Source organism: Anser brachyrhynchus (genome assembly GCF_964034855.1).
Source record: "Anser brachyrhynchus genome assembly, chromosome: 1".
Taxonomy (NCBI): Eukaryota; Metazoa; Chordata; class Aves; order Anseriformes; family Anatidae; genus Anser; species Anser brachyrhynchus.
Window position 1 is genome coordinate 114213000 of NC_137694.1, and position 24183 is coordinate 114237182.

The 24183-nt window shown below is 36.2% G+C and overlaps 1 protein-coding gene across 6 annotated transcripts in view; it reads left to right on the plus strand.

Moving 5' to 3' along the window:
* ITSN1 (intersectin 1) overlaps positions 1-24183 on the plus strand; it is a 126506-nt gene that overhangs the window by 87989 nt on the left and 14334 nt on the right. For 5 of the 6 annotated variants that reach the window (XM_080560023.1, XM_080560024.1, XM_080560020.1 and 2 more), the window contains 5 exons: positions 451-617; positions 6016-6061; positions 9342-9463; positions 12160-12277; positions 16006-16197. In XM_080560023.1, the coding sequence (XP_080416149.1) occupies positions 451-617; positions 6016-6061; positions 9342-9463; positions 12160-12277; positions 16006-16197 (645 nt within the window). Of the gene's footprint in view, positions 1-450; positions 618-6015; positions 6062-9341; positions 9464-12159; positions 12278-16005; positions 16198-16515; positions 18670-24183 lie in introns of those variants that run through there. The other variant, XM_080560025.1, reaches the window with a different exon arrangement.

Below are 24183 nucleotides of genomic sequence, written 5' to 3' on the forward strand. Positions count from 1 at the left end.
AGCCTCAAGTAATGAAAGAATTCATTGTACATGAGAGCCAAACAGCATATGTAAGATGAAGACTGTATCTACAGATGTTTGGTTACTGAGATTTTTCTGTCCCCAAGATTGAAAATGCTAGTAATCATCACAAAACAGAAACCATTGAGAAATGTGTTCAAAGTAGTTTCTGATATAAACCAATAATGTATGTAAATTTAAATTGTACTTGCAAATTACTTTATCAAAATGATTCCTTCCCTCAAGCTGCCTCCTGATAGCTTGTACTTACTTTTGCTCTGTAAGATTTCATTTTATGTATTAAATATTGAGGAATTATCAATAAAGTATTTAATAAATTTATCTTCTATCTAGCCTTTGGATAGACAATATTATATTAGGTTTTGCAAATGATAATTGAGCAGTTTATCAAGTGTTTTCCCGTGTTCTGTATTTATTTCCCTCTTGCAGAGTATGTTGCTATGTATACTTATGAGAGCTCTGAACAAGGAGACCTAACCTTTCAGCAAGGTGATATGATTCTTGTGACAAAGAAAGATGGTGACTGGTGGACAGGAACACTGGGTGATAAATCAGGAGTATTCCCATCTAATTATGTGAGACTCAAAGATTCTGAGGTAGAGTCATTGAATTGTTATAAAATTGAGTTGGGGGAGGTACATTTTATTTGGTGTTGCAGTGATAGTTGCAAGTCAGTGGTACATAAGGGAATGAAAAATATTTACTGAATGTGAAGTTGGAAAAAAGCAAAAATAATTACATTTCACAACATAAATTCTTAAGTAACATTGCAAACCATTTATGAAAATGACTCTTGCATTTGTTAGCAGTTAACTTGGCAGTTTTGTAGAGACAAGTCAAAATAGCTGTGATTACTTGGTTTTCCAGGTAAGTTTTTAATGACTGAGTTGTATCTTACTGCTGTTTTCTTTAAAAAGATAGTAAGGGAAATATTTCAGTTTATTATCTTTTTTTTTTTTTTCTCTGTATTTATTACAGTGTTCTTGCAGTCCAGGGGAACAAATTTAGCAACAAAACTTAACTAACTGCTAAATTTATGTGAAAGTTATTTATTGTATAGAGGTTCTGCCTCATCTGATTTTATCCCGGAATAATCTGATAGAGCATGTCTGTATTAAATTTTTTCTTTCTTTTTAGGTATTCTTAAGAAAGATGCTTTCTCATTATATTCCTTATCTATGTGAAACCTACCAGTAGGAATCAGCTTAGTGTCAGTTGTATAGAGTACTAATCTCTTGACAGAAGGAGTTCTTGTTTGTGTCTCTAAGAGTAATAGGGTTTTTAAAGTTGTTAAATGCAAACAAGACTCCTAAGTTCTCTACTTGATTTTTAGAAATCTAGGTGGTAAGGCTTTTTCCATAAGTTTTGACCTCTGTGTTTATGTAGCAATGAAGGACTGTAATCTGCAATTGTGGAGACTGAGCAAAGTCATTCCTTAAACTTGCTTCTGTTTACAGAAAAGCAGAAGAATGAAACCTGCAGTGAAACAAGTAGCAGTAGAAAGCCTTTATGTAGTAAATTTCTAGATAATAGAGAAGTGTCAATAACATCTCTGAGATAGGATCAAAAAATTATCATTAATGATGTTTAGTATTACAGTCCTTGGGAGAAATAGTAGTGTGATACTGCTTTCAGAAGCATTTTAGAAAGTTTTCTTATCTATATTTTGCATCATGTAACTCTTTTCTTGAATCTCTAGACTATGGAGCAGCAGATGAAGTTGGATCAGGTCCCAGACTAGAATAGGAGTACTTAATAGTTGTGTTAGTCAAGTATTGTAGCACTATGGTGCCCATCATAGCAGACTAGCTTGTCTTTTTGTCAACTGGAGTAAATTTTTTATAGTAGCAAGTTGTGATGTTGCTTCAGTAGGCAGGGTAGAGGTAGTCCAGGCGTGCTTTTGGAGTGCAGGATGTGGATTATAGTTCAGCCCTGCCAGTAGTTCTTGACATACATCGAAAAGATGTTGGCTTGCCCCATGGTGGTAGAAGCAGGTGTACAGATAATTAATTCCCTAGCTGTGGAAGTTCATGTGGTCATGAAACTAAGCCCTAATTCTCTTTATATTACTTGGAAGTTTATATTGTAGTTGATGAGTGGGAACCTGCAGTGTCAGCTTCCTAAAGCCCTGTGAGGCCTATTTCATAGGTGGATAGTAATAGTTACTAATTAGTTATTTAGCACTAACTAGCAGAAAAGTAACTGAAGTTAAGTTTAATTTGAAGGGCCTGTTTTTGTTTTCCCTTGAGATATTCTGAACACAGTTTAGTCACAAAACCTGCGAATTTATATTCAGATATGGTGAGTTGCCTTTTGTGTGCCCTGAAGGATTGGACGTACCAGATGCTTGTCCTGTCTGGTGAGGGACAGGCAGACATATTGGCAAGTCTTTGTAGAGGACTCAGAAATAGACATTTAATACTGAAAACTAACTTTATTAGAGAGCTCAGTTTAATGTTTCTCTGGCCTCAGCTTGTCTGGGGCTCAAACAACTAAGTGCAGTTTATCAAAAAGCGCTCCAACTGCCCTTTTTGCTGATGAAAACCACATCTTCAGATAAAATCTTGATGAGAAAAGGAGGAAAGAGCACAGAGCTCATGGAGATCTTTGTATTCAGGACGCTTGTTTTCATGAAGTGATTCACATGCCCCACAGGAGATAGTTGTTGTTCCAAGTGGATAATTGCCATTACACATACAGGGTTTTGCTATTCAGCTTGTTCAGAGAGCCAGTTTTTAAAAAGGATTTCACAATAGTGGCTGTCTTAACTTTCAGATGTGCTGCTGTGCTTGGACAGCTGCTGGCTGATCGTGAAAAATCTTACTAAAAAAGTAAATTAATTTAATGTGTTCTGCACTGTTGACTCAGGCCTGAAGAAAAATTAAAGGCAGTGCTGATCTTTCAATAGCGCTACCCTTTTGCCTCAAGCTACTAAATTAAAGAAGTTCCTGTCCCTTACAGTTTCAACACATTAACAAAGTGAAAGTCCTTATGTTCTTCAAGTAAACAACTATCCTGGTTGATGGTCTGTTATCGGAGTTTTCAGTAAATTGAGGTAGATGTATACAGATCTGTAACAGGTTTTTATTTTACCCTGCGTTTCCTTGAGACTGGTAATAATTACCTCTGTGTTAGGGTACAGGGCTTATAGGGTAGAGTTGGAAGAACAAAAATTTAGACCCCTCAATGTGTGAGACTTTGTATAAATGTTCTGAAAACTCTTAGCAGTCTGAACATATTTACTCTGGATTTTAAGGGTCTCATTGTACAACACAATTGGCAATTCTACTGCTGTGTCTTACTAAATTAGCAAAGCAAGTTATTTTCTACTGTTTCAAGAGTCTTTATCCTTTGTCACAAAATATCCTCACAGGCAGTTAGCATCTCAGGTGTACAAAAGGGAAATAGAATGAGGTATTTCCTCTCTATGATGTTTCTCTTAGCAAAAGGATACAAAATATTTCTCCAGCTCTTCAGGTAGCCAGCAGTTGAGTCCATCTTTAAGTGCCCTATTTATTAATTTAGATATTTTTGAAGCACTGAAGGAGTTTTCTATGTATTTCTTCTGCTTTTTACCAAGGGTTCAGAGAGTCTTCAAAGAGAAATCAGACTCAGTCTGGTCAATGTGATTTTGAAATTCCTCTCTCAAAATATCCCTGATATGTTCACCAGTAAACTGCAAGGATACAGTGTCACAGCCTGTTTTATCTGCCCATACCTGCCTCACCTGGCAAAGAGGATGTTGGTTGAGTGATGTTTGGAAGGAGTGTGTCCTTTTGGAGGTCCAAACACTTGTTCTTTCTTAATGGGTGGTGGTTCTTTGCCAAAAACATACCAAAGTTGTATCAATTCCTGATGCTGTCACGTCAGTGTCAGTTGTCACCCTTGGTTCCAGAACTTTTAATCTTCCCAACTCGGGACTGTGGATGTGCTTACAGTCACTTTGCATGGAACCTCTTGTGCTCAGACCTAACCTTAGTCTTTGTATCTGATCTCTCTATGATGCTTTCCTATTTCATTATGTTAGTTGATATAGGTCACAGTGGTCATAAAGAAAGGTAGAGGGCAGAAGAGAAAGAAGGGAACCTAGGGAAGAAAGGAAGATTTGCTGGCCTTCTAGAAAGTAATTATAATCAGTTACAATTACAAGAAAGTTGCACTGAGACTGCAGTATCCAAGTGTTATTTAATATAAAGTATCCACTTTCCACAATCTTTCCCAAAATTTAACTTGCAAAATGTCAAAGAAAGTGTGTATGGAAGATGCTTTTGTGCCAGACGTTAAATAAAAAACAAAATAAAACCTTCCCCATCCCGTTTCCCCACTCTCATCTTCCAGTAGCAGTTACAGGTTATAAGGCAAGCCATGCCAATTCTGCTGACTAACACAGCATTGTGAAGTGTTATAGTTCAGTCTGAATGGTCAGGCTTCTTCAGTGGCTTTGCTGGAAAATGACCAAAACGTTGATGTCATAAAGCAGCTACATAATCTTCAAGACAGGTATTTTCCTAATAAACTATTTTATAGAGGCATTCAAAACCAATACACATTTTAAAAATGGCCCTATATTGTCAGATATTTAACTAGTTTTTCAGTTACTGTCTTTATTAGTTTCTGTGTCAGAATCCACATTTTTTTTTTAAATGTCAAATTAAGGAGAATATTGAGGATGAAACTGATCTTTTCCATAGAGGAACTGGGATTCTGAAACTCCTCAGGTCATTCATGTAGGCTCCAAATGTGTGGGGAGGATCCTGAGGAAGTTGTGGGGAGACTGAAGTGTTGTGAGCCTCCCTTGAAGGAAAAAGGATTTTACAGATATTCAATATTTCTGACCAAAGTACAGTTTATGCTTGATATGTTGCTGTTATCCATATCTGACCTTTTTATTGTAGAAGATAAGTCTGACAATGTTCTGGGAAGAAACTGAGGTAATTATTTAGGGGATCAGGGAATCTGTCCTATACGGGGTATTGACTAAAAAGCTTGGCAAGATAATTGAAGAAGGGTGTGTGCAAGGGGTAGAGTCCAGATTACACATGGTTTTGAATACTCTGATTGCATGTATAGCACTAGATCTGCAAGTGCATTTAAAAAAATAAAATAACTCCTTCCAAATAACTGGTGGCCTTAAGGGAAGATTTCTTTTTCAGCAAAAGAACTTTGAGTTTGTAAATTATGAAAGCTTTTCATGCTAAATTTTATATTTCAATATAGCTGGTTCCTTATACATAACTGAACTAGTTCCACTGCTTGCTGGATTTCTCATGGGTGTTCACAGAGGCTTTTCTTACATTTCTCTTGGCCTGGATGATAGTGATGTTCATCCTTCATCTCACCCCATCTAGATTTAGAGGAAATAGCTACCTTTGTCAAAACAAATAGCACTTTGCTATTCAGTTTCCTATGCTCTCAGTTGTGCATGAAAAATGTGGTGGAGTTTTTATCCGTGTAACACATACCACCTATAAAGTTCAGATAACTCATCTTAGAGATGCAGTGAAGGATTTTTGCGCTGACTATGCTAATCTGCTGTGTAAGAAATTTTAGAAATTATGGACATTATTGAAATAATTATGTGGGTTAGCCTTTTAAGCATATTTGCAGTCCCAACTGTTTGTAGAGTTGAAAACTACTATTACTGTTTTAATGCAATTTGGCAGAATTCACATTTTGTAGATATCCAGATTTACAATGAAAATGCTCTGTAATTTGGAATTACATTGGTATTTGCAGTCTACGAAAGGCAAGAGAGTTCAGCAAAGATGTCTTTACTTTATATAGTTATACACTTCCATGCACCACTTGTAATTTATTTCTATATATTAATTGCCGTCTCAAATATTAAGACTTCCTGCAAGAACAGAGACTTCCTTTGAGAGATGTTTATTCACATCCTTTATTGGTGTGTTAAAGAAAAATGTATTAAATCATTTCCGTATACTGACAAAATAATTATGAGTGCTAAACTTACATCTTACTTTCTATTTCAAGGCTTCTGGAGCAGCTGGAAAAACGGGAAGCTTAGGGAAGAAACCTGGTGAGTCATATATAGTGACAGCACCTTGTATCTGTTATTGAGTAGTATTTATTTCTAATCAGTGAGAAATTTCAGTGGAAACAATATAGAATTCCATAGAAATAATAAATTGGTTGCTCTTGTTCATTTGTAGATTATGAAATACGTTGTTATGCTTTAGTAATTTGCACTGATGAAAACTGTTGTCTATATTAAAAATGTGTAATCTGTCAATCACTTTATCAAAATAACATATAGCTAGAGAATAAAAATCTGCTTGCTCAAAAGCGAATGTAAGCTTCATGATAGATCATCAAACAAAACAGTGGAAGCCTACAAAACGCCCAATTTTACCACTGTCTCTGATTGGAAGTACACATTCCACACTGTGGTTTTCCAGCATTTTGCCCAGAACAATACACAATATGGCATACATTGACTCTGAGCTCTTGTGCCTGCCTCCCATTTTCAAGAGCACATACCTTGTTTAGGAACAGTTTGAGAACAATCCTGCCTCTTTCTCAGGAAGGTGATTCAAGGATGTTTTTGCTATAAATGAGCTTCAACAGCTCAGCCAACAGAAGTGAAATGCTCATGAATGAGGTGAAATATTCCAGTTTATTCTAGAAGCAGCAGGATGAGTGTGTGGATATTGGTAATAGTGTATGCTGAAGGGCAAGGGAAAATAAAATGGTATCTTTTGGAATTTAAGCAGCTGTATGAGGACAATTATATCTGTGAGAAGACATTTATTTCTTTTTTCTAAATGAATGTGTTTTGGTAGAGACACGTTCTCCTGACCTGAACTGTAACTGAATTTGATCTCTTCTTATTAATTCAGTATTTAAATATATCAAAATTAAGAAGTCCTTCCTGGAATTAAAACTATTTCTTTCATTTTTAAAAACAAACAAACAAACAAAACTTTTTGCTGAGTGTTTTCTCCAACTTCCTGCTTCTCTGTGACATGCAAGAGCTGGATGCTAAACTTGTAATTCAGACTGTAGCTTGTTTAACATGCAGTCCACAGTAAAAATTCTTTATGTTGCCTGTTGGTGAAAGGGGTGTCTGATACCTGGAGCCTTGTAGATCATAATTTTGTAGATAAAAATGAGAAAGTTCTTGTTCTGAGATGCAGGTTATAAGATTTTTGCTCCCTCAATAGAGTTGCATAGTATGATATGCTGAATATTATAATTGTCATGGTAGTAAGATAGGCTTTTCATAATTAAAAAAATGATTTTTGTAAACTCCCACATTTAGTGTCTTTGCTTGTGTTCATTTTGCTTTCTGAATGGCTCTGAGGTGGAGGAGTTGATGTGATTCTGTGAAAAATCTATAATTGCAGGAAGCTTGCAGACTTTTTAGCAGAGTAGCCGTGTTTCCTGCCAAATAGTTCACTTTGCCTACATCCTGAACAGCTTGTGCTGCTGCTGGCTTTCCTATGTGTAAACCTTTCTGTTCTCCTACTATCACCTACTGTATTTTACTTAGCAATTCTTTCTTCCGTCTTGTGCTTTCACACTTGAAATGCTACTTTTTAACTTCCAGATCCACGTGTAAAAATGTAACTTTCAGCTACTAGCATTTTCATCACCTGCTTTTTTCCATCCTTTCCTGCATGCTCACATTGGTGTGCCTCTCTTCAAGGCCAGGCTGGATGGGGCTTTGGGCAACCTGGTCTGGAAGGAGGTGTTCCTGCCCATGGCAGGGGGGTTGGAACCGGATGGTCTTTAAGGTCCCTTCCAACCCAAACCATTCTGTGGTTCTATGAGGGAAGTTTTGCTATAGGTAGTTCTGTATGTGTCTTTGTTTCCAGCAACCACAGACTGCTTGTCACCACTCTAATTCTTCATCCTCTGTATGTTGTTCATTTGCACCTTCAGTACTTCTCTTCATTTTTCATTTTCTTACTCATACTTTTCTTCTAGATTTCAAGTACAGTATCTGATTGTTTTCCTGTGTCCTCAACACACTTTGTCGTTTCTCTCCTGCAAGAAAACCTCTCTCTGTTTCAAAGGAGATACCTTTGGGTTACCTCTCCTTAAAAAACTTCATTTTCAATAATTGCTCCCTTTCTTTCCATCAGCAGCAGATGCCCCCTTCTTTTACCAGCCTGTGGGTGGTATGTTGTTACTGAGTGCCTTTGCTGTTTCCCATGGCCAGTGGAGGTTTGGTGCTTGTTGACAGAGACGGCTGTGTAGGATGGTGCCCAGCACTATTCAACTTTCATAGTATGGGTGACCTTGTGAAAGCTGGGAACCGCTTCTGTATACTCACTCCCTTCTCTGTACTCCTACTTAAATGTAGTAGACTATTGGATTTAGTTTACCAAAAGAAAAAAAAAAATCTACCATATTGTGTTTAGCAAAAGTTCCCGATAATCAGAGTATTAAACATATTCTCCATCACCTTAACCATGTTTTGATGACATGATAAACTTGGCTTTAAAAGCTATCAGTAGGACATTAAAAAAGCCCACAGCTGTTTATAAGCTTCTGTCAGTTCAAATCTGTTCAAAAATGGGTTACTCTGCCAGGCTTTGTGGTGATTAAATTATCACCTATCTTTCCACAACTACTGTAAAAAGGAGTAAATTGCTTTATCTACTTTGGTTAATTTAAGAGAGGGAATTGTGAGCTTGCCATTACTCTGTGTCAGATTTGTGCTGCTAGGTGACTGAATAAGGCATCAGTTTTGTATTAATGTCCATGAAACAAAGATTTCAAAATAAATCCAGTTTGTTACATTTCAAAAACATTCCTTTTTTTTTTTTGTCTAGTCTGGTAGTGAGAAATTTTTTGCAGGTTTCATTAGTTTGCACCTTTGTTGTTACAACTTCTTCATTATATTATTATCAACATCCATCTCCTTCCTCGTTTTGGCAAGCATAGTCCAAATGGATGATAGAAAAAATTATTGGAAATTGGTGTTTATTGGAAAACAGTGTTGTGATACTGATTTTAAGTGCTAGCCAAATGATTTTAATGGTGGCCATTATTGTTATTCTCTATTTCACATATTTTTTGTATTGTACCCATAGAGCTGCTGCACCTCTGTTTTATTCCTGTCGTACTGTGAACTTTTTAAGAAGAAACATCTGATCTGTTTTGTAATTACAGCTGTTTTTAAGAAACTACATAAATACATTATCATTTTATAGAAGGAATTACAAAATGGAAATACTGTTCCAGTGATAATAGTGGAGTTAATGTCATATAGAATATGTTCTTTTTATTTTTCCAGATTAACTTTTTTTTTTCCTGCTTTAACATAACTTTTTTTTTTTCTGCTTTAACAGAAATTGCCCAAGTTATTGCCTCTTACACAGCAACGGGTCCAGAACAGCTTACTCTTGCTCCTGGTCAGTTGATTCTTATCAGAAAGAAGAATCCAGGTGGCTGGTGGGAAGGAGAGCTCCAAGTTAGTTACTGTTGTTGTTTGTTTTTTGATTCTTTTTTTTTTTTTTAATAAAATTCCATGTAAAATAACCTGTAATATTTTTTTAAAGTTCAAAATGGTGATTGCATTGGAGCTAAATAATTTTGAAAATGTTTTGTAACTAAGCTATTACAAGTAAAATGCCTTTACATTCCAATTCCTTGAAATTGAAATAATGTTGAGAACGGCAGGAAGAAAACGTATTGTCTCACTGTAAGGCAAGACCAATGTAAGACCAATTGAAAAGTATTTTACAGCAATGTTTGCTGTGAGATGGCCACCACTTTTTCAAATTGCTTAATGAATGTGACAGTATAGATTACCATTATAATAGGTCCACCTCAGCAATGACTTAAGTTTAATGTAGAAGAGCAAAAATAATGGTGTCTGTTGCAAGCATCAGCAAGGAGAGAGTGTTAGTATTGTATTAGAAGATAACAGATAATAAAATAATGCAAACAAATCTGAAACTTTGATTCTCAATTACTTTCAGTGAAAAAGCTTTTTTTTTTCAACTGTCCTCTATACCACCGAATGAGGGTTTTTTTTTTTTTTTCTTTTTAGTAGGGAGCAACATATGAAAGAATGAATGTAATAGATTTGTTTGTAATGTAGGTGTTCAAACTAATTCAAATTTGGATATTTTTTCCACCTTTTTTGCTTTTCCTGGTGATATTTTTTCTACCTCTTTCGTGGATAAATCATCATCCGAGATTTGGTTTTCATTCTCACTAACCTTTATGCTGTTGTTAACTTCTAACTTTGAGTGTCAAATTAAAATTGTGCAAAAAAGTCACAAAATAAGCTTCACTTGGCAAGAGCTGGCACAATTACCAGTTAACAGCTAATGAGCAGAATGAAGTTTTTTTTAGGTTTAATTTTTTATTCTGTACTTATCTATAATGTTGGATACCTTACCATCTTACGTTTAGTTTTCCAAGTGTTTTTTTTCATTAGAAATCCCCTCCCTATTCTTTTCAGTCTCCTGTTCCAAGGCTGTAATACTAGTCTTTGCTCCTTTGTTGTGTGAGCACAAGGGCTAATGGAGCAATATTGGTGAAATAGATTGAGGAACTGATTAAAGATAGAAGCAACAACAACAAAGCAGTTTTAATATGATGACTAGATTTGGAGAAGGACATTAATATTAATTTTTTTATGCATTTAATTTTGAAGTGGCAGATTTTTTTAGAAGTATATATACTGTTAAGTTTCAGCCTAAAGTAAATTTTGATCATACTTGTCTGAGAGGTCATAGTAAAGGTGAAATAAAGTAAGGCAAATGTGTTAAGCATTACATTGCTGGGTGCAGTCTTCCAGAATACCTTAAAATGAATGATCTAGAAACACTTTAGATCAAATGTTTTCATTTTCAGTAAAGAAAAAAAGGGGGAAGGAAGTAGCTAAATAATACTTACATGTGTTAGATGATTTTTTGCATTATAATATCTATTTTGTTTTTAAAGGCGATATTCTACATGCTCAAAATTCTAAGTTTATTCTAACTACAAAAAAGGATAAGTAGCTAAAGTAATTATTAACATAGTTTTAGTAGATTTAGAAGCAGAGATTTGATTCAAAGTTTTAGAATAACGTTTCTTACCTGAGAAAAATAAAGGATTTTTCTTCCGATTTTATTTGCAGTGAACAATGCAGTTGATGAAATAACAGGATGTAGTTTCTGTCAAATTTCTATTATGCTTTGGTAACACAAGTTTTGTCACACCGGATCAGGCCTGCATTTGTCTGTCCCAGTATCCTCTTTCTGACGGTGACTAATTGCAGCTGTGTTACAAACCTCAGAGCCCTGTTTTAGGTCAGGTGTGTGGTAGTCTGTTTCTCTCTCGGCACACACAGACCACACGCACACTAATACGTGTGTGCACCACATTTTTGTAGTGATGTTATCTGATTAGAGAGCATGAGAACATCTGGTATACTTTCCAGAACCTTAACATCTGTTAATTAGGATCATTTGGATAGTATCTACCCGTATATATCTGTATTTGCCAGAGCTTACTTTTTGTTTGATTGGAATCCGGCTTGGGGATTTTGTATTTGAATCTGAACTTGACCCATTTTTTCAGACCATAATGTTTTACTGTAGTTCTAACTCTTGGTTAATGTGACAAATGTTTGTACTCCTGCTTCTGTTGTTCGGTCGGGAGAGACTACTACAAAGTAGAAACTGTTTCTTAAAAGAAAAGAAGTAATCGAGAATCTTAATCTCTACTTAAACTACTACAATCTAGGTATCAATTTAAATGCAGTACTTTCCATCATAAAAAGCATTTTAGTGTTGATATGCATTATTGCCATTGCTAGCCTAACATTCTAGAGTTATGGTTTAAAAAAAATCGAGAAATCTTTTAGAAGGAGCAGGAGTGTAGTTTTAATTATAAAGCACACAAATTAGGAAAACTGTTCAGTGAAAAATTACTCAAATTAGTAGTAAAAATTGTCTAGATGTTATAAAAGCTTACTTCATGTAATGGGAAGTATCATAACATAAAAATATTGCCATGAAAATAGCTGACTGTTTCCTTATTAAATTATTTTTTCTTTCTCTAAATTGTCAGTGTGGCTGCAAGTAGTTAAGATATTGGCTGAACTGCCTTGACTAAGGATCTACTGATGTGCTTATTCCTCTTAAAAGATTTTTATTTTTTTTTTACTAGGCACGAGGGAAAAAGCGGCAGATAGGATGGTTCCCTGCTAATTATGTAAAACTTTTGAGCCCTGGTACCAGTAAAACTACACCAACTGAGCTACCTAAATCAACAGCATTACCTTCAGGTAAGCAATGTGTTTGCATTAGTGAAGTTTCTTTTGTAATGCATGTCATTTACAGTAAGACTTCTAAAAATAATTACAGACATTAAATATATGTCATAGTAGCCACTTTGGTAAAACTCTTCATTATTTATTTTTCTTTTAAATAAGAAAAGCATACAGTTGGTCTGTATATTTATTGTGGTGGTCCCTCAGGTGTAATCTTTTTGTGTGACATTACACCTTAAAGAGTAAAATATTCAAATTATCAGTCCTATTTGTTTGCTCTAATTGTAGTGAGGGAGCTTTTAAGGGTTCAGGATGGTCCATGGGCTTAGCAGCTGATGTATTTCTCATTCAGAACTTTCTAGTTTTCCTAAGCTGAAGTGTGAGAAAACTGCAAAGAGATGTAGCTTTTTGTCCTAGACAGCAACTTATTTTAAGGCTTATGAGTGGATACAGAATTGATAGATGTTTGTACTTTTAAAATCTATTTATTACATTTTCACCACGGGCAATATTAGTCTGGTGAATTCTACTGCAAGGTATAAAGCCAGGCAGAAGACTGAGAACAAAAAGTTAATTCCTTGTGATTGCTACAGCCTTTAACTATTTTAGGTTTGTTAGTTGGTGTGGTACCAGGTGGAGGAGATTTTTGTTGAATCAAAAATATGTGGAATAGATTTATTTTCTTCCATAAGCCACCCAGAAGACTTGCGGTGGTTGTCTATGAGTTTTTGTCCTGTAGTTAGAGTGGTAACTCAGCACTCAGACACAATACCTCAATGTGAAGGGAATTTTTTTGTTGTTTTTGTTATTTGAATTTTGACGGTCTGGGACTTTTTTACACATGCTAATAAAACTTTTGCTGAATAAACTTTCTAGCACTTTTCTCATTGCCTACAGAACATCATGCTTAATGGCATTCATTCTTATCAAATATAACTTGGTTGGAAACCTGTTATTTTGGAAAGTGAGAGGAAGAAATAGAACAATCTTGTCTTTCTATTATGATAGGTAGTCTAACTTTCTGTGTGGTTAATGTACTTGGTTAAGAGGTTAACATTTGAGAATCATCTTCATGGAGGAAGTATGTTAGTGAGGAATCTTATTGTAGTACTGGACATGGAAAACCTGAAGAAAGCCATTCACAAGGGTAGACTAATGCCCAAGGTGGTGTCCTGTGTAGTGTCTAAGTGTGCCATGACCATCTAGATTTTGAAGGTAGAGGTTCCATCAGAAACTACCAATATTAAAGCCTCCCCTTTGACATTTTGTTTGTTTTGATGTATGTGCTCTCCATGTATCATACTGTGACGCAAACCGCATGGTTTTAAACAATCTTTTTTTTTGAATTCTGTTGCATGGCCTCTTTTATTTTATAGTTTGGATGTTTTCTTAATTTCCAACTGCTTTGTACCTTTTCTTTTCTAAAGTTGCGTAATGAACATGTCCTTCCCGGTTCTGAGAAATGAAAAGGGCTGTTACTGCTACCTGGAGAAAACCATGCACAAGGAAGTTCACAGTACAGGAATAGTGGGGAAATGGGTTTCACCCATTCTGCTTGTTTAAAGAAAAGCAATGTTATAGCTTGTACTTACCATGAGTGTACCTTGAGAACCTGGATTCCCTCTGCTGTTGACTAGTATTAATCAATAGACGGTATTTCTAAAACAGAAATAAATGGCTAAAAAGCACTGGAGCTCAGAGAAGATAGGCTTTAGCCTGCTTCTGTAGTTGGCAATGGCTTTTGGAGCTGTTGCTGTTAGGTGTTTAAACCAAGCGAAGAACTTTCTTGCTGGGACTACTCAAAGAGCTTTCAATATAAGATGAAGGTGTGTTTTAAGCTTTGTGACCAAGTGTAAACAAGATAAAGATGAGGTCAGTTCTTCAAGTTCAACTAAGGAATCCCAGTTCTTCAAGAACTCTATTAAATTACCTCCCCAGGTTTTAGGTCATTCTTGGGTTCCCATTGGATCCCATTTGAATCCTGTTGAGATATACTGTTGATACTACTGGACAACACCAAATTTCATAAAATTCTTTGAAGCAGAGGAGAAAGATCTGAATGAAAAAAATCTAGGAAAAGTTAACTCTAGAATGGGTTAAAAAATTCTTAATATGCATACTAAATGGTCTAGCTTAAACTTTTTATTGTTCATAATTATTAGTAATAACCTGTAAACATATAACAAGAATATTGTAAAATGGATTCACAGGTCTTTAAAGTGAAATATGTTCATCAATGCTATTCATACATATAAGCTTATATTAGCACAAAACTACCTAAAGCAGGAGTACACAGTTATACATTTTTCTTTAGAAATGCTGATTAATATCCAGTATGTCAGGGAAATGTATGCTTTGGTTAGCTGATGTATTAGTTGATGTATTAGGTATGATGAATGCCCCTTTATCCTTTTAGTTTTTATTTTTATTAGTATTATTTTTTTCTCTTTTACAAGTAAAAAAGCTAAATTTTGAAATATATCCAGAGATCCCATTAAATGTAAAGTGTATTTGATTATGATGTTTGTGAACGGGCACAAAGTGTTAACTAAAAGGAGTTGAATAATTTCCGGAATATAAATTCTAAAAAGAGGGAGGAACTATTTGCCAAATTTAAGTAAGTTGCTGGCTGTGTGCAAGAATGAAAATATAAGAAAATTTTAGACTGCGTATAACAGAGACAACCTGAGGCAAGGCTAATTAAATAGTAGTTTTGTGTCTTAAGGCAAAATACCAGAAGCCCTGTGACTTGGCATGGAGAAACCATCAGAGAAACAGAGAAAATTAGATATTTAAATAAACACTCCTGCTGCTCTAGATAATTAAGAAAATTACTCTATTATAATTGAACAGAAGCAACTGTATCCTGAGAACCAGTCAGGTTTGATGAGTTTCATAGTAAGAAAATAGGAAGTACGCTGCTGGTAACAGTCCTATTGGCTCCAACAATGGACTTAAATGACCTCATATGCTTTTTATTTTTCTCACCTTTCCAAAGTTTTAGTGTTCCTAATGTCTATAGGGCAGTACAAGGGTATTACCATTGGCTTTCTATTGAATAGCTCTATAGAGCTGTTGAGCATGTTCAGTGCTAATTAGAAAAGAGTGCCTTTCTCAGGCTTCAGGCAGTGGAAGTTCCCAGTCTATTTCCCAGACTTTTTTGTCCATTGAACAGTTCTACTAGAAAGGATACTTATTTAGAACAGGTTGGAGAGGATGCAAAATGCTAATTTTATAAATGTACTGTCAATTTGATGCTTTTGTGGGCAAAAGTGTTTATATAAAGCTGAAGAGAAGTGCCAGTAGAAAGCTAACATCCTTGAAGTGTTTGACTTTTTGTTCAAATTTATTTTTTTTTCAAACTTCTCCTACCGTCGAGCACTTCCTATGAAAAATTATCTTGGGTGCAGTTCCAGTAGGTTACACTGTTCTCAGTTCGCACTGTTGTGCTCTGCCCTTCCTATTGTGATCCTGACCCCTCAGTAAGCTGACTGAGAGAATAAAGCTACTCTGAACGTCTTTGTTATTTTTTAAATAACCTTGAGCCAATTTAGCAAGGGCTCAGATAAGTACCGGTATAGGGGAAGAGGAGAGAGGTGCAGGACCACAGTGGTACTGGTGCAGAGCAGCGTAGTGTCCTGGAACTATCCTGTGACATCTGTAGTGTTTGCAGTAGGTTTACGCGTAGCTTATGTTTTGCCAAAATATTACCAGTACTATAGAACTCTTCCTTTATCTTACAGTGTGCCAAGTAATTGGCATGTATGACTACACTGCACAGAACGATGATGAGCTAGCATTCAATAAAGGCCAGATTATAAACGTCCTTAACAAGGAAGACCCAGACTGGTGGAAAGGGGAGGTGAATGGACAAGTGGGTCTCTTCCCATCCAACTATGTGAAGCTGACAACAGATATGGACCCAAGCCAGCAATGTAAGTGACCCTCTCTGCTGTCATGCTGTGATTTTTTATGTAGTACTTTAAGATGAAACATGCAGCATTGCTGTGATTCTGCTGCGGTTTGCAGAACTCAAAGCTTCACCACTGCTGCACTTGTCAACGTCTCTTTGAAGACCTTCCGTAATGCAAACCTTATTTTATGTTTGTTTTATTTTTAGTTCCCATCCCCTTTGTAGCATGTTACCTTTTATCATTTTTGCACCATGCTGTTTACATGCCTGACTCATTTTCCTAGCTTGAATTTGCTCATTGTTTTGTTTTGCTTATGTGTTGTTTTCCTCCTTTTTCTAGGAATCATATGTTGTCCATCCCCCACTCAGGCTTGAAAGTCCTCAAAGAGACCCACTATCCCATATCACTGCCCAGAGGGATGATGGGAGATGCAGCCTTGATCATGTGGCTTCCAGCATGATCATCTACTGCCTTCTGAGTAGAAGAACACACTGCAGAGCAGTTTACCTCATTTTACATTAGTTGCATGTAATCGCAATGTTTGAGTTAATTACCTACAGATATAGACGCAAAATTAAATGAAACAAACAAAAAAACACAAAAAAAATCAGAGGATAGTGGGTCCTTTTGTGGCTTTCATAGTTACCAAACTAATTTTTCCACCTTTGCACAGGTGCTTTTGTAGTTTTAAGATTATTTTTAAATATATATTTTAGCCTTCTAAAGGAAAAGTATAAATTAAATTTCTTCATTTAAATTTTGTTTGTGCAAAAAGACCCACTATCAAGGAATGCTGCATGTGCTGTTAAAATTGTTCCAAATGTCCATAAATTTGAGACTTTATGTATCTTTCTTTTTTATTGTTCACTTGTCCAGTGTTGTCAATGTCTTTTTTTTTATTATTATTACAAAAGAACAGAAGGAGTTAAATCAGTTAAAGGAACTTTAAATGTGCCCAATTACAGATAAGGTATTTTGTTGTAGTTCTTGTACTGTATGTATCAGATGTTCCTTGTTGAGTGTATAATACATTGTGGAGAGAAGAAATTAACTTCCTTCCAATGCAAGAGATATTAACCTTGCATAATGTTGTTATCCCAGTTATGTTAATTTTATTTTGCACATTACTTGTAGCTGCATACAGTTAGAAAACATCCCAGTTTGTGTTTGTCTCAGATGTTTCAGTTTTGGCATTTTCGTATCAGAAATCAATAGAATGCTACATTCATGTGAGATTTGAGAATTAACTTTTTTTTTTTTCATCTTGGTTACATGAAGTTTGATTTCTCATTTTTACTTTCTCATGACTATGGAACAACACTTTTTGAACAAGTAATTTTCCTGACAAGAAAGAATGTATAGAAATACTCCCTGCAATTAATTTCCAATGTTTACATTTTTTTTAAACTAGACTGTGGAATTTATACAAATTAATATTAAATGGAGCTTACAGTCAAGTTTATGTAGTAGGTGTGCTGTAGCTAAGCCATGTTTGTCTTTCCAGCATTAGTTACAAGCTCTTGATGAAATGCCTGGTGCTGTCAGTGCAGAAACCCTCTCTACCCAATGCCTCAAGCACAATATAGCAATTACACTAATTACTTTACCATTTCGTTATTTTCTGTTTTATGTATTTCATTTATTTCTGAATTTCATGCTGGCAGTGTTGTAGAATTTCTAATCCTACCCCATCTCCCTCCTTCTGACCCACCATGCAGTGCAAAGAACAAGTGAAGCTCCGTATTCAATTGCACTTCAGTATTTCATCAATATGAATGTAAAATATATAAATATATAAAAACCTGCAGCTTTAACAACTGTAATACAGCCTTTAAAATTAGTTACATGTATAGATAATTAAATTCTTCATATAAAAGCTAGACTAAAATGTGTTTGTTGTCTTGTTGCTGTGTACACACAGAATTCACCAAGTGGCATTAGTGCATGTAATGAATTTGCCACCAGAATAGCCCGAAGCCCACCTGTTTAATTTCAGAATGACACTTGTGTTGTTTCTTTGAATATTATTTGCATATAATTATTCAGATTGATCATGATTAACTGCAAACTTTTGCACCTTTCTCTTTTCAATACTTTCTACATGTTACAAATCAGTAGATATTTTTGACACTATATTAGTAGATATATTAAGTATACTTTATTGTTTTACCATGGGTTTACATTGACTTAGGCTCTGTGTTATAAGCCAGAAGCTCTAGTCTTAAAACATGCACAATTGCACAGATTTTCTTTATTTTTAGGATAGTGTTTGAAGTGCACAAGTTTTTCATTTATCACCCTGCCATAAAAAAAAATCTTCATCACAGCCACTTGCTGAAAAATATGCTGCCTAGTATCTGACAGAAATTGAACGTAACTTAATACTTGTAATTTTCAGTGCCCGTTGTTTTGCTTACTGAGAACTATGTAGCCAGATTCTTCTCCATTATTTCAATATTTCATGCATTAAAATGTTATTTTAATGAAAGGGTATCTCTATGTTCCCATAACGAGCTATTGTGTTGAAAGATTTATAGCATGACTAAAAGCATTTGTCCAAAGGGACATTGTGGTTTTTATGACTTCAGGCTAGGAACACATTTTCTCTAAATATTGAAATATTGGCAATACTTTGGTTATAGGGGATTCAGGGGATTCAGATGCTGTTTTTTTTTTTTTTTTAATCATTATGTCAAGTAAGAAAAAAAACCAATTACAATATCTGCAGGTTACACGTTTTCTAACATGCTTCTTAAAAATGCTGAGAGTGATGTCTCATAAAAGGTTTTCAAAATCAGTGCCCTAAATGTTCCTGGGGTCAATTTTCCACTGAACTGAATAGAACAGCCTGAAGTTGTCCCTCTGTAGCCACGCACACTGGTATACGTTGTGCCAGGATTCCTCATACAGAAGAGTACTGTGTATTACTCGACAGAGCAACAGCTTTATAAACCAGTCTATTCTTGAGCATAGTTAACTCACAAAAACCTCAAAACACATTTAGAATATCCTGGACAAAGATATTCAAACCATTGTGGCTTATATTGAAATTTGTTGTTGAAATATCTATGATGTTTATTTACTCAATTATTAAAATTCTTAAGCGTCCTACGACAGATCAGCATGGTAGTGTTTAATCTTCCTCATGATCAGTTATCTCCCGTGAATAGCAGAGGACATTATATTGCACTTATTCTTTTTTGCCTGTTTGGATTTTTGTTAATATATATGAGAAAGGGAGTATGAAAGTTATTCTTTAATAAAGGAAATGGATTATTTCCATCAAAAAGAATAGTTTTTTGGGGTTGTGTCTCGATCCAGTTTTGACTCTCTACTCCTCACTGGTTTATCTGAGAAGATGTTTAACCTCATAAATCACACAATCCCCTCCCAAAAGCCACAGATCCGGACTGCAGCAAGCAAACCTTGTTGGAACAAACACTTGCCTCCTGGGATGGAGATGTGCCCACGCTCTTGTCTCTTCAGTTCTTGAATTTTTGGCTGCAAAGCCAACAAACACTAATCCCAGTCAGGGCTGAAACAAGATCTACATTGTCAAAGATAAGAAACCATTCAGATGATTTTCATTTTGATGAAATCTTAATGAAGATTTAAGTCATCTTAAGTCAATATTAAGAAAAAGAGCAAGAGCAGTGTCACTAATGCCTAATCAATTGAATGCATTCTTTATATTAATTTTGATTTGTGAAGTCCCTGGTACCATTGCATCAAAACAGGAAAAGGAGCTGTCAGCTGAGGGATGTAGATGAGACTAGATTTAGGGATTACTGCAACTGGTGGTGGGTTTTTTTCCTTCACAGTTTTTCCGTTTATCTAGAGAAGAATTTCCTCTGTGTTCAGATGCTCAGGAAGCATTTCAAGGGATTTGTTAGTATCAATTCCAGTACTTCAAATCTATCCAAGGCAACTCACGGTCTGTGATGCTGGTTTATCAAGAATGATCTGCTTTGCATTCAGAATCAGATTTATTTAAATCTCAATTCTTTGGAGTTTCAGTGGTATCTCCTTCAGTCCCCATGAGCTCACTGAACACGTTTTAAAACAGCCTATTGCCATAACCTTCCTGCAAGGCAGCAAAGTGACTGCATGTTCTGATTTTGTTCTCTGTTTTTAAGGCAGTTGTTTAGTTCTTCATGATTGTTGTCTCTGGCTCTTTAACTCCTTATAACATATTTCAAATATTATCGGTTTATGGTAAGCTAAACAGAGAACGCTAAGACCTTTTGATTCTAAGCCCTGAAAGAATATTTTCAGAAGATTGTCTTTGATGAAGTTAAAAAAGTAAATTATTTTCGTGAAGACTTAATTTCCTGGATGTAGATCTCACAGCCTTTTGTACTTGTTGTTAGTTTGCAAAGGAATATTTTGCCTGGAATAAGGATTCATTTTGAGTTATTGTCTACATGAGGAGAAATTGTGAGAGTCATCTTAACTTTACCTGGCATAACCTAGTAATGTTAATAGTATGTGTAGACATAATTCTAATAGAGGCAACAAATTTCCACCATTTGATACAGCAAGTTTCATGGCTGTTTCATTCCCCTCCACGTTGTTAAAAAAGAGAACAAAACCCAAGAAGTAGCAGTTTTGCTTCACCTCAGCACAAAAATTCAGATTGCAATGTCTGTGTGGAGCCAGAAACTAATTTGAATCAAACATATAACTCTTCTTCTGTAACTTCTGTTAAGCCTGTGGAACAACACGGATTAGGAAGTCAGATTTTAGAACAAGTTTAATCTTGTGGAATTATTTGAATTAAACGTTTCATGGAAAAGGTATTTGATAGCGTGTTTAAGTGGAAAGATGTTTGTACCTGAGGTAGCTCTTCTACAGCAAGTGAGTTCAGAGTTTTTAGAAGGTGCTGGATTCCCGTAGCCCTGTGAGACTCTGTGATCAAAGGATTTGGCTCCATTTTCCAGCATGAGTTTCTCATTTGTTTCTTCATGTCTCCCCCACCTTTTTGAGTCAGACCCCTCAGCAGCAGCTGTACCCAGCAGCAAGAAGCAAGCTCCCTGCTTATCCTCCATTCAGTTCCTGACCTGCGTGTTTGGTTTGTACCCCCTGATGCTGCCAGCTCCACTCATACCCGCCAGCATACAGCTGTGAACTGGTGCCAGCACGAGCAAAGTACTGGTCTGAACCAGACTCACATCAGTGCCACAGACAAAGGGTTTCTGCGCCCTGACCCTACTTGCTGAAACCTGGTTTTGTGTTTTTTTTTTTTTTCCATCACATTCTTCTCTGCCAAGTGCAGTTTTCTCTGCTAAATAGTTTCATGTGTTGGAGTAATTCTGTATCCAGATGAGCATTAAAATCCATCTGGTTTGATTACTTCATTTAAGTTTTTTTTTTAGAGGGGAAGACCTGAAGCCAGGAAAGGTGATGGCTGGATATTGGCATGAGGAAGTGAAAATTTAATAAAATGTTTGAACTGTTAGAATACTAGTTACCACATTTCTGACCCCAAGTGAAGTACCTGCGTGACATCTTTATTTTTGCTGCTGACAATGTAAGACTGGATTGTGCGGTTCCTTCAGATTGGACCTGTGCCTTATGCTCTTGACTGATTTGCTGTTACTGTACAAGTAAGTGGTCAGGGGCTCAAGATAGGTCCTGGGTCATAATTCAGAGGTGAGATTTCAAGTTATCTGATGTGATGAACCAGTCCAGGAATCAGTTAAGTCTGCCGCTGTATGTTTTTAGATGTATCCATGCCCTCACACACAGGATTTTATTCTCCCTTAGAGGATTCTGGAAGGGGAGTGGTGGACACATTCTCTTAGTTTCTGAAAGGATTTAGAGGGTTTCTTTCCCAACTGTCTCACCTGTCTTCTTCCCCACCTTCCCTTGATTTAATTCTAAAACAAATTTTTGCATAGAAAATAAGGTACTAATGCAAAGCGCTGCAGAAAGGTTTTGCTGTTGCAAAACGAAGATTATGGTAGTCAATCAAAAGTGTATGTTTTTGAATACTACAAAACTAGCATTTAGCACTCAGGCAAGTTTTAGAATTAAAAAAAAATAAGTAAATAGAAAGTGTTACACAAGATCCTTGAGTTTGTTTTTTGGCCTGTGTGGGTTGGCAGTGGCAATCCCTCTCCCTGGTAACAGCTGATCAGTGTGAACATAAGGAGGAGGTACATTTGTTGCTGGTGACGGGTCTTAGTGAAAACAAAGCTGTGTTTCATATTTTGCAAGTGGGACTTCCCAGGCTTGTTTCTTTATCCTACTTCTGTACGTCCTGGAGGGAAATGCTCTGCTGTACTAGTAAGTGGGCATGCTAGTCCTGTTAAGAAATTCTAAACACGCTGAAATCACTGAAAATAGCTGTGAAATGTAATTTTGCATCACAGAAGATAGGGAAGGAAAGGTCTGTTGGATCACCAGCTGTCCTCAGCAAAAGCTTGAAATAGTCTCAGCAGCAGGCCCATCCCGCAAGACGTGCGCAGGAAATTGGTGGTTGTATCTGAAGTGAGTTGATAAGAAGAATGAATGCACAAACGCTGTAATCTGTCTGAAGGAAGGAATGCTACTGAGGTGCCAGGTGTGCAATTTCTCCTTGCTTAAGCTTTTGGAGGAAAACCATGATGGAATTTTTTACTGCTTCTGGTTCCCTATAATAGAACCGACCCCTGTCTACTGTGATCTTGTCGTTACGGACTGGGCCAGTATGAGGTTTCTGTTGAAATCTGACAGTTACATTGTTTAGAAAATTTCCCCAAATTAGAAGAAATCAGAAATTGTGCCTATCTATATAGATCAGTGAGTTCCACAGCAGAACTGTCTTTTTGAAGAGGCACAATATGGTGGATTGCTTTCAGTCTTAGCGATTAGCTAAGACCCATGTTGTCAAGGCTGTCTTTGCAAGAAAAAGGGAACAAAGCATTTATTTTTTGGAATGATATTTTAAATTATTGTGTTTACATTTTTAGAATCCCTCAGTTTTGCAGGTCCCATGGTGATGAGAAACAAAGTACAGATTTCTAGGTACAGCGCTCATACACAGGTTCTGTAAGTCCAGACACAATAATCAGTCTGGTGAGCATGCATGCGTGCCACTGCTTGGATTCATAGATGTTACTCGACTGAAGGGCAGAAATTTGTGTATTCACTGCACTGTGAACAATCCGAATTAGCTATCATAAGTTCTCCGTTCTCTTCTGAATTTACTAGAGTTTTTGTAGTTAAAGATTCAAATTCATCTTCTGTAGCCTTTCAGATGGAATCCAACACTTTCACGGAGTCAGAAAGAAAATACAAAAGAATGGGGAACTCTGATAACTAAAAAGGCAAATTGCAGTGCTTAATTTTAAGTAGCTGAATGGCCGTGTGCTTTAGGGACTGTGAGCTTTAAGCTAGAAACCAACCAGTTCTATGCTAAGGTAAGGTGCTGGACTTCACCCATAGCAGAACATTCCCATTTGTCAGGGGGAATGTGTGTTATCAAGAACACTTCACAAGGAGTTTCTTTTAATGGAATGAATTCATGAATGATATTATTACAGCTGCATGTGGAATTTGGATGTTCATAAAAGTACTCTGCACAGTACTTTGGCTTCCATGAATAACTAGCTAGAGCCCTATGGCCTTGACATTTCAACTCGAAATGGAACCCAGCTCTTGTTTGGTGCTTATGATGCAAAGATGAGAAAGTTCTTAGTATCTGTGTACCTAATAAAGAAAATCCTTTATGAGAAAAGTCCCTCCTGCATATTCTGCTCTAACTGAAGTAGGCTATTTTCCCAAATACTTAGTGTTCAAAGACAGGCCATCTGTTGAAGTTCAAAGTAGCCCGTTTCAGTCCCAGCTGGCTATCTGTCAAGCTAGCCACTTAAATATTGTGGTTCAAAATGTTAAATGCTTCCTCTAAAAGGCTGGTGGTTGGAAACAACACTTCAAGCCAAGGTCATCAGCATCTTTGAACACTAAAATTCCCCAGTCTCTAGAGAAAAATCATTAAACACTTTGTTCACTTTTAATCAAGCT